Here is an 11,443-nt window from a genome sequence, read left to right as displayed (position 1 = left end):
AAGCCCACATACAAGAGATCACTGAGCATGCCCAGGCACAGGGGATCACTCTTACCCCTCAGCAGGCTCAGGCACTGGGGGTCACTCTCATCCCTCCGCAAGCCCATGTACAAGGGATCACTGTCACTCCTGAACCAGCAGCCCAGGCACAGGGGGTCACTCACACTCCTCAGGAGGCTCAAGCACTAGGGATCTCTCTCACCCCTCAGCAGGCCCAGGCACAGAGAATCATTCTCACCCCTCAGCAGGCCCACATACAAGAGATCACTGTCACCCCTCCACAGGCCCTGGCCCAGGGTATCACTCTTACCGCTGAGCAGTTCAAGGCATTGGTGGCCACTCTTCCTCCTGAGAAATCCCAGGATGTGGGAGTCATACTCACACACAAGCAAGTCCAAGCATTAAATGCTTCTCTTCCTCTTGAACAAGACTGGACATTGAGGGCCCCTATTACCCCTAACCAGGGACAGACATTAAAGCCATCTGTCACTTCAGAACAGACCTGGGCAATGCAGATTCCCATAACTACTCAAAAGGCCAAGACAGTTGGGGTCCCTATCACCCAAGGACAGGACGAGGCATTGGGAGTCACTATCACACCACAGCAGACCCAGGCATTGCAAGACCTTCTTACAAAACAGGCACAGACACTGGCATTCGCTCTTACTCCTGAGAAAGCACGGACTTTAGGTATCACACATACCCATGAACAAGCCCAGGCAGTGGGTATCACTCTCACCCCTGAGCAGAAACAAGCATTGGGGGTCCCTCTTACCCTTGACCAGGCTCAGGCATTAGAGACCTCTCTCACTACAGAACAGGCCCGGAAATTGGGGGTCTCTATCACTCCAGAAATAGTTCAAGAAGTATCAAACGCTCTTATTCTTAATCAGAACCAAAGGTTGGGCATCATTCCTTCTCATGAACAGGCTCAGGCATTTGGCACTTCTTTTACTCTGAATCAGCCCCAGGCATTGGGAATTCCCATTACTCCCCCAAATATGTGGGTGTCAGCTGTCACTCTTACCCCTAAACAGACCCAGGCTTTGGGGGTCCCTCTCACTTCAGATAAAACCCATGCCTTAGGATCTCTCCTTACCCCTGAGCAAGTCCAACCTTTGAGAGCCTCCTTCACTCCAGGACAGGCCCAGCCCATGGGTATTATTCACATGTCTGAGCAGGACCTAAAATCAAGAGTTCCTCCCATTAATGAGCAGTCCTCACAACTCTGGGCCGGTCCTCCTTCAGGACATACCCTGGGAGTTGGGATCTTTTCTATTACTGATGAATCCAAACCAAGTGCTCCTCACATTCCTAAGCACTCCCCCATATCAGCTCCTTCCACTCTTAGGCCATTTCAAGAATCAAAGGCTTCTCTCCCCTCTGGGCAACGCATTACATCAATAACTAGGCAGTCTCTGGTATCATCTGCTCCTATGGCTGAAAAGTCCTCTATATTTGAGGTCTCTTCTATTCCTTTGCAGATATCAAGGTCTCCTCTTACTCAAGCCCTCTTTGTCCCTGAGAAATCTCTAGGAATGGGGATTCCTTCTGACTCTAGGAAGCTTCTGGCACCACAGACTTTTCCTTCCTCGAGTCAGACCCTAGTTTCTAAGACTCAATCCACCTCTGTGCAGGTCCCAGCACCAGAGGTCCCTCCCACCACTGGGACGCTCCCAATATCCGGAGCCCCTCTCACTTTAGGGCAGCCTCTTGCACTGGATTCCCTTAGCTCTAGGCAGTTCCTCATATCTAAGGACTCTCTGACTCCCCAATTACCTCTGATATCCAAGGCCCCTCTTGACCCGAGGCAGCCCCTTATATCTGCAGTCACACCCACCTCCTCACGGATTCCCAGTCTCTGGGATCCTCTCTCTCCTAGGAAGCCCCTGGTTCCTGGGGTGCCTTCTATCCCTGAAGAGCTCATAGAATCTGGACACTTAACTCTCTCTGAGCAACCCCAGGCATTTCAGCCCCCTGCCACCTGTGAGCAATCTCCCTACCTACAAGCCCCTTCCACCGTTGGGCAGCATCTGGCACCATGGACTCTTCCTGAACAAGCTTTCCCACTATGTATCCCTTCCACCTCTGGGCATCCCCCAACACTATGGGCCCCCTCAGCCCCTGGAAAACCTCAGAAAGATTTTTCCTCTTCAGTTTCTAAGAGAAGTAAGGAAAGATTGGCAATTATTTCTTCTCTGAAATCTAAAGCAGCATTGGTCCACCCTAGTGCTCCAGATTTTAAGATACCTCAAGCACCTTCCACCACTAAGAAGTTCCAAATATCAGAAATCTCTGACACTTCAGAAGAAATCCAGATACTCTCCAATCCTTTTGTCACAGAACAGTCCAGAACATTTCAGTCCTATCTCACTAATGATAGGACTCCAGTATTACAAACCCCTTATATTGATGAGGGGGCCCTTCCCACTCTCATGAAGCCTATAACATCACTACCTTCTCCTACTACTAAGCTACCCAAAACATCACAGATCTCACCTTCTGAATGGGACCAGAAATCCCGATTTCCCCCTATAAACAAGCCCTGCATACTGACTTCAGTTTCAGGTACGAAGAAACCCAAAATGATGGTACCCCCGTCCTCTCCCCAAGAGCTCAAAGAGCAGAGGTATTTTGTTGATGTGGAGGCTCAGAGGAGGAACCTGATACTCTTAAATCAGGCCACAAAAACTTCTGGACTCCCTTCAGAGCTACATGCAGCAGCTAAAAACCTCATAATTGAAACACTTCATACAGACACAGTTCGGCTGGGATACCTGTTCCACAAGTACATTGCTTACAGGCTGATCCAGCGTGCAAGGTAGATATAACTGTTACATGTCCAGATTTCTGATTTAGTCCTGATTTCAAATATCCTCCCTCACTGCACTATAAGTATATATATATTTGTCAGATTAGATGTTCTAAAAGATTCTCTTATGGAAGATCTATGGGATGGAAGCCTGTTTAAGATAGCAAAAGGAGATTTTTTTAGGAAATAAGAAATGTTATATAACATGATCCATTTCATTTATTTACATCTCTAGCAGAGAGGCTAAGATAAATTTTGTGGATCATAACTGATCTCCAAAAGATCAAATTCAAAAGTTTAGAGATGCTTCCAGTTATTTCGAATTTCTTAGATCATCTTGGGTTCACCTGAAGATGTATGGTTCTTAAAAAGGGAGATGGCAGGTGATGTATAAGGTGTTGTCACGGCAACTTTGGTGCTGGAGTGGAGGAAAGAGGTCCAGGTCCTGATTTTTAAAAACTGCAAATATCAGAAATAGGTCAGGGAAAGTGACAATTGGCCTGCCATCCTTAGCATTTGTTTGTGAGTTTACCTATTTTTTAGGGGAAATTTTTTAACGTTTAACTAAAGAAGCCAATTAAAAACTATAATAGAGGAGGTTATCATTAATTATGGGAACAAGTATGTTATTTATTCAACAGATATGTGTTGAGTGCCTACTAAGTGCAAAACACTGTTCTAGGTACTAGGGATGATGTGAATAAAAGTACCCTGTTCTCATGAAATTTACATTTTTGAGGACAGAATTCCCTTGGGAACTAAGAATTCTAACAAGGTCCAAAAGAAAGACTTATCCAAGATATAATCAGAACTTTTAATTTCAAAGTTTAAGTAATCTGAGATTTGTTGCAAAATGTTTTATTCTATACCTGTCTTTAGTTTTCTCTTTCCAGACTGAATATTCCTAATCTTTTAAATCTGTTTTTACAGTTTGATACTTTTATCCACTTGAGAATTTTAAATAACATGTTCCTGGTCATTCTCTAGTTTCCTTATATCTTTTTTCTTTTGTTATATTTAAAAAAAAAATAGTACCTTTGCCTGGTACAATATTTAAAATATACAAATGGTAGAGTGAAAAGTCTCCTTAATAGTCCTATCCCTGGCCAGTAGGGCCCTTCCCCAGTGCTACTAATGTATGTTTATCCAGAAACATTTTCTGCATATGTAGAAAAGTACATATGCTCTTTTATTCCCCTTTTACATATTTTAAAGTTATGACATTTGATTTTTTTAATAACAACTTAGATATTAGGTATTAGATAACTTGAGTATTAATATATAAAGAGCCTATTCATTGATTTTATAGCTCCATAGTATTCTGAGTCTTGATTTACCAGAATTTACTTAATCTCTGATGGATATTTATGTTGTTTTCAATATTTTGCATTATAAAAATATACTTCTATGAACAATCTTGTATATACATATATATATGTTTAGATGTATATTCTTAGAAGTAGAATTTTCAAATCAAAGCGTGTTTTGTAATTGTGATAGGTCTTTGTCAAATTGTTTTCTAAAAAGGTTGTAACAATTTACATATTGGTCAGCATTTTATAAAAGACTATTTCCCCACATTGAAACTAACATGAACTGTTATCGAGTTTTTTATTCATTGACAATATGATGAAATATGGTATTTCACTGCTTTAATTATCATTACTTTTATTATGGATGAGGTTAAGCTTATAGACTTAAGAGCCATCCATATTTCATTTTCTGTGAAGACTCTATTAAAATACTTTGCCCATTTTTCAATTGGGTTATAAGTTGTTTTTTAAAATTGATTTAGAGTACCTGTTTAAATATTTGGAAAATTAGCCCCTTGCCTATGATATAAATTTCCAGGTTTCTCCCACTTGGATGTGTTTTGTTTCTGCTTTTAGTGGTTTTGCTTTGTAGAAATTTTTGATTTTTATGTTTTTACATAAAGGTATTTTAATAATGAATTGTACCTTTTTAGAAAGGCCCTTTCCACTCTGAGAAATATTAAAAAATCCTTTCTAGGTGTATTTTAGTACTTTTATGGGTGGTTGTTAGATTTGTTTGTTTTACATTTAAGTCTTTGATTAAACTTTCTGGATGTGATTCCATAGTATAGCGGTTAGCATGTCTGCTTTATACACAGAAGGTCCTGGGTTCCTTCCCCAGTGGAGCCATGATCAATGATCTATGGCCATGCCACCCTGAACATTCCTAATCTTGGAAGTGAAGCAGAGTCGGGCCTGGTTAGTACTTGGATGGGAGACCATCTAGGAACACCACGTGCTGTAGGCATAAATAATAAGAATAAATTTAAAAAAAAAAAAACCTTTCTGTTGTGAGATATGAATCTGGCTTTATTTTTCCACTTGGCTACCCAGTTGCCCCATTACTACTCACAAAATAATCTACCTTTCTCCCACTGATTTGAATGTACCTTCATCATAAATTCTTATACCAGTTAGGTCCATATCTGGACTTTCTATTATTTTTTACTGATTGCATGTACATGAGTCACTTCTATTCCATGTTATTTATTATAGTTTAATTTTTATGATGCTGAGTCTTTGTGGTAGTCATTAGTACTGTTTCCTAATATTTGTCAATGAGATGTAGGCAGAATTGATGTGTGTCATTTCTGTGCTGAGCTTGTCATTGCTGGTTTGAGACCCTCCAGAGTCTCCTTTTCCTCTGGCATTATAACCTACAATGTTTAAGGTGATGCCTGTTCTGTTTGCTTGTGTTCCTTAGCGTATACAATGAAGCTCTCCATATTAAGCCCTGATGGATTTGCAGTATGAGTAAAATTTTATTTTTAGTCACTGAGATTTGGGGGTTATTTGTTAAAATAGCAAAACCTAGCTCATCTTTACTAATACAGTCTTTCTATGGAAAAAAATGGTATACTTTTCTTTTTGTTCAGGTTATGTGTGTGTGTATCCTTCAGGAGCATTTTAAAGTTTTCATTTAGCTCTTGCATATTCTTCCATAAGTGTATATCCTGGTAGTTTTCATTTTTGCTATTATTGTAAATGGACATTCTTCTACATCTTCTAACTCGTTATTTGCATAAATGAAGGCCAGATTTCTCTATATCAATTTTGTATGCAGCCATTTTACTGTATTTAAGCTTGTGAAAGTTTTTCAATTGATATTTTAAAATTTTTCAGGTATATAATCATCACCTGCACATAATAAATTTTTACATTTAGATTTTCTCCTTTTTAAGCATCTGTCTCTTGACTACCCAAATTGGTTAGTACCTCCGGGTACTAACAAGGCCATATTTATTCATTTGACTGCCCTAAGTAACAGCTGTGAGTGCCTTTCCATGGCCCTGCGTTATTTTTTTATAATAAATTTCATATTCAAGAGTGTTTAAAAGGGTCACTTATATTTGTATTCTCTTTTCTGAAAAAGCTGCAAAATGTCCTTAACCTTAGTCAATTTTATTTATTTTTTATTTTCTGCATTCTCGTGTAACTCAGATTGCTAAAATATAAGTCCTTCTTTCATTGCTAATTATTAAAAATAAGTATAAATTGGTTAAAAAGATAGTAGTGATAGTGAACATGTTTCTAGTATTTGTCAGTAAGAAATATAATAGCATTTGAGTCAGAGTACATTTTATCATATTAAAGTATCCATTTGTTCCCCTATTTAATTGTTTTATTAAATTTGTTAAATCACATTTTGTTAAATGTGATTTCAGCATGTCATTTTCATGTGTATTAAAGAAAATATGGTTTTCTCCTCAGAACTATTAATATGATTAATTGTAATAAACCATCATGGGGGAGGGGAGAGGAGGGAGGTAGATGAGGTGAAAGGGGTCAAATATGTGATGACATTAAAGAATTAAAAATTAAAATAAATAAATAAATAAATAAATAAGCTGTCATTGCATTCTTGAAATAAATCCTATTCATCTTTAGTGTATCCTTCTTTGAATGTGTTATGGAATTTGTTTGCTCACATTTAGGTGTTTTTTTTTGCATTGATATTAATTATTAAGTTGATTGGTGGTTTACTTCTTTTGTCAAATTTGGGTATACTTTTAAGCTTATATCATTAAAAATGTGGAACCTTATCTTGTTCTATGCTCAAGAACAATTTAGTAGTAAAATTTGCTATTCTTTTAAGGTTTGGCAGATTTCACCTATTATATAGGTTTACTATTTTTGGAAGAGAGTTCTTTGACAACTTTCTCAATTTTTATATGGCAATTTTTTTGTTTAGATTTATTGGAGATTTTGAAGACCTAGTGACATGATCTGGCCTGTTTCAGTAAAATCATTTGAAAACTGAATTATATAGATCAACATTTTTACAATATTTAACTTATACAATTGTACTTTTAATCCCATCAAGCATCAATTTGTTTTTTTCGGAGAGCTCTTCTTTCATAATAAATGTTATAATAATCAAATCACCAACAGGTGTAACAATAAAATATTGATAGATTAAAGATTCCATAACAAGGATGGCTAGGTCAAGAAGATTCTAACATTATGTGGGAGAGAAAAATAAAAAGCATAATAACATTAACTATTTTTGAATAGTATAAAAGATGGTTATACTTACTTCACTGAGAACAACATTATTTATGAGAATGGGTGTGATAGGAATTCTGTAACGCATGTAGGGAAGTGGTTAAAAACACGAGTAATAAAAATGGTTATAAGAGTGAAAAAAAATCACCTACAGGATATGGAAAAAACTCAAAGCTACTGGAAAATAATTTAATTAAAAATATACTAAATTAATTCCAAAAGTTGATATATTTAAGTATTAAATGATCCACATTTACAGTAGGTTCTAAGCTATTAATTATGACCCACAAAAGAGTGCTAAGAGTTATTCTCTGTGTGTATATGTATGTAAAATACATATATTCAGAAAAACATCTTCAATGGGTTCCCATTGCCTACCCTCCCCACAAAAAATCCAAACTCCTTAATATGACTTTTAAGGTCTTTCATAATCCAGCCATTCCAGTCTCCTCCCAGATTTTATCCTTTCATGTATCTGGTCTAAAAGTCCCAGACTACTCACTACTCTCAAAATATAATTTTCATGTTCTTGCACTTGTATATAGTATTCCCTCAACCTGGAATTCTTTATCCCCTTCTTCCCAAACTTCAGTGACAGTAAAATTTACCTGTAATTCCGCTTAAAATATAGATCCTGAAGCCTACCACCAAGATTTTGATTCAAAAGGTCTGCTGGAAGACCTTGGAATCTGCATTTTCAAAAAGTACCTCCCCCCACAAATGATTTAGTCCAGGTGATCAGAGTCCACACTTTGAGACAAACTGGTATTGTGGAAAGAGAGAAGATCTGAGTTTACTTTCCAAATCTGGTATTAATTATGTGACTTTAGAAAATTATTTAACTTTGCCTAGATTCCTTTTCCTCTCCTGTAGAATGAGGATGGGAAAACATCAGCTGTTTAGAAGGCCCAAACATGGTGGTATACATTATAGGAGAGAGAGTACATTTTTATGACTATTCCTCAAGATCCTGTTCAACATCGTCCCATGAGGCCTTCTTTATTCCTCTTATTAAAATTAATTATGTGTTCCTATTTGCTCGAACAGCATGTTTACATTTCTTTTTAGTATTTATTTCATTCTTTTTTTGACAAAGTTAATTTATTGGTCTCCTATTCTTGCTTGTAAGTGTTTTGAAGGCAAGGACTCTGTCTTTTTCATAACTGTATTACGTACCTTCTATATGTCTTGTATATACCAACACTAAAATTTTAATGTATTAAGAATAAACAACACTATTATAACACTAAACTCTTTGAACAGTTAATGAAAATTTGACTGATTTTTTAAATTTTAGTCATACAGAGAACTAGATTAAGATCTCATTAAGCAAATCTTTCACCCCTATCCCATCTTTCTCTGCTTACTAAGGATGAGATGAGAATTGAAGTAACTGAGGCCAGTGATTATATTAATCCAATTCTTGTTAATTTTTTCAAGAAACAACATAATCAAACGATTACAAGCCATTCAATACAGTGGAAAAGGTTATGAGACCCAGAACCTCTATATAATGCTGAGCAGAATTGATGACTACCAGAAAAAGGTGATGGGGGTCTGGACCAAGAAGCAGAAATCTCTAGAACAGGAACGGAATCAGTGCCTGAAGAAAATGATATTCTTATTTAGACAGGTAACCTGTTTTCTATTCCCTCTCCCCAGTGTGTTAAGAAAAATAAAAGTGGTAAGCTTTGAAAATAACATTTACCTGGAGGTACCATGTATATTGGTTTCCTAGGGCTGCTGTAAAGAATTACCACAACTTGATGGCTTAAAACAACAAAAATGTATTCTCTTATAGTGCTGGAGGCCAGTTTGTAAAATCAAAGCGGGTTTGGTTCCTTCTGGAGGCTCTGAGAAATTTATTCCAAGTCTCTCTCCTAGATTCTGGTGGCTTATAGACAATCCTTGGCATTCCTTGGCTTATAGCTACATAACTCCAATCTCTGCCTCCGGACTTCCCATGGCCTTCTTCCCAGTGTATCTTACATCTTTCTCTTCTGTCTCTTATAAAACCATGTGTCATGGATTTAGGACCCATCTGGTTAATTCAGAATGATCTCATTTTAAGATCCTTAATTTAATTACATCCATAAAGACCTTTTTTTCCAAATAAGGTCACACTCACAGGTTCTGGGTGAACATATCTTCTGAGAGGTTCACCACTCAAACCACTATACTGTGACTTCAGTGAAACTCCTAAATTTATAACAGGAATACTGACTGGACTCTCTAAATGAGAAAAAGATTAGAATAGGAGAGACTTCCAGAAATGCTCAACTCATTCCTAGTCAACCTGCACCTACCAGCCTCTAAATATGAAACCTCTCCAACTGATTCATGGTAGTTATAGCCTCACAACTATCAGAAAGCAAGTTTTAATATGAGTTTACAAGAACGGAGGTAAGGACTTATTTAACTTGCTTACATAGCACCAGGAATAGATCTTGTGGAACTCTGACAATCCACTCACTATGTCTCAGAGACTCCTCTAAGATAACCATCAGTATGCTTTTGGGAGTGATAGCAACCTTCCAAAAAGTTATAGAGCTGAGATTAGAGTTCTTTCCTCTGGGATTACATACTCCCATTACGTGTTCTAGCATGTAGTTCTGGAACAATCTTGGAGATCTAGGAACATTTTATATCATATATATTCTTTTCTTTCACTTAATTTAATTAATTAATAAGAACAGTTTACTTGCTACTTTAGAAGATACAGAGACTTATCATAGCTTGGTTAAAATCAGACATATTTGAATTTTCCAGAAGTTACATTTTAAATAGTAAAGTTCTTTGACAAATAAAATGGATATTTTTTATAGTTTTTGGTTTGAAAAATATGGCCAATGTAAGTGGAATAAAGCAAGATGAGTTGGCAGTGTCATGAGCTGTCTAGCAAGAACCAATGTCAAGGGTATTCCAGAGGATGAATATGGATCTAAGGTCAGAAAAACCATAATCTAGATGATAAGGTGGGTATCGAGGCAATAAAGAAGGAAAGGGAAAAAGCAAATAGGAGAAGAGGGTAGAAATGAATAAATATCTTACACTGAGTCAGAGTAATGGTCTAGAGAGGTTGGTTCTGCTACCAGATTGTCTGGATTCAAATCAGCTTCATTACATACTAGCTAAGAGGCCTTGGAAAAGCCACTTAAATTTTCTGAGTTCCAGATCCCCATCTGTAAGAAAAGGATAATAAAAGAATCCATCTCATATGGTTGTTGTAAACACCAAATGAATTAATATATAGAAGGCATCTGACATTCAGTATATAGTCACTAAATGTTAGCTATCGTTACATTTGCATAGTGCTTTACAATTTATGAAGTGCTTCCATGTATATTATATAATTCTCACAACAATCCTGTGTTATTATCTTTTCATTAGTAATGAGGAGAAAGAGGTACAGATAAAAATTAGCAACTAACTCAAAGTCACACAGCTAGGAAATGAGAAAGCTAGGTCCAGAGCTTACACAGGACCAAGGTTTATATATATCATAGCTGCCACCTCTGAAATTGTGTGTTGGAGTAGGGTAGAGTTGAGGAGTGGTTAGAGGAAGTGAGAAAGAAGATAGAGAAAGAAGATTTGCAAATCCATAAAAAAAGGAAGAGTCATAGGTTAGCTCGGGTTGGCTCAGATCTTAAAGACTCTGGCCTGTTCTTTTCATTGTTTCCTTTTTATTTATTTTTAGCTCCAAGAGATGCATAAATTGAATCTTAGTCAACCTATCCCTTTGATCATCAATAAAAACCAGATATCTGCCCCTACCAAGTTTGCTCAACAACCATTCCTAGAGCTATTAATAGAAGAAGACAGAAAACCTGAGAAGTTCAAGAAATTTAGGTATGTCATAGGAAAGATCGACATTAAACTTTCTTTGGATGAAATGTGGGACCTAATAATTTTTTTTCTGCCTAAGAGCTTCCCTACAATTATGATATGGTACAGTGGAGAGTCTAAAGGAGTATTAACTTTCTTAGCTAATTTAGCAAGAGGCTTATTTATATATTTTTTTTAACTTAAATATTTAATATCTAATTTTGAGTTCCTTTAAAAAATGAAGCTGCTTCTTCCTTACTAAGAAACA

General features: G+C 36.9%; 2 protein-coding genes across 2 annotated transcripts in view; one reads left to right on the top strand and one right to left on the bottom strand.

Annotated features, from left to right (window-relative positions):
• Window positions 1-11,443, bottom strand: part of LARP4 (La ribonucleoprotein domain family member 4) — a 151,800-nt gene that overhangs the window by 103,005 nt on the left and 37,352 nt on the right. The window lies entirely within an intron of this gene.
• The window catches only part of FAM186A (family with sequence similarity 186 member A), a 50,898-nt gene that overhangs the window by 38,861 nt on the left and 594 nt on the right, over window positions 1-11,443 (top strand). The window contains exons 6-12 of the mRNA XM_011368352.2: window positions 36-107; window positions 147-248; window positions 966-1,119; window positions 1,345-1,705; window positions 1,811-2,821; window positions 8,791-8,983; window positions 11,048-11,199. Of these exons, the coding sequence (XP_011366654.1) occupies window positions 36-107; window positions 147-248; window positions 966-1,119; window positions 1,345-1,705; window positions 1,811-2,821; window positions 8,791-8,983; window positions 11,048-11,199 (2,045 nt within the window). The remainder of the gene's footprint in view (window positions 1-35; window positions 108-146; window positions 249-965; window positions 1,120-1,344; window positions 1,706-1,810; window positions 2,822-8,790; window positions 8,984-11,047; window positions 11,200-11,443) is intronic.

The sequence above is a fragment of the Pteropus vampyrus genome, unplaced genomic scaffold, assembly GCF_000151845.1.
Source record: "Pteropus vampyrus isolate Shadow unplaced genomic scaffold, Pvam_2.0 Scaffold140, whole genome shotgun sequence".
NCBI lineage: Eukaryota > Metazoa > Chordata > Mammalia > Chiroptera > Pteropodidae > Pteropus > Pteropus vampyrus.
Note: the sequence above shows the minus strand (reverse complement) of the source record. Positions and strands in the feature narration are given on the sequence as shown.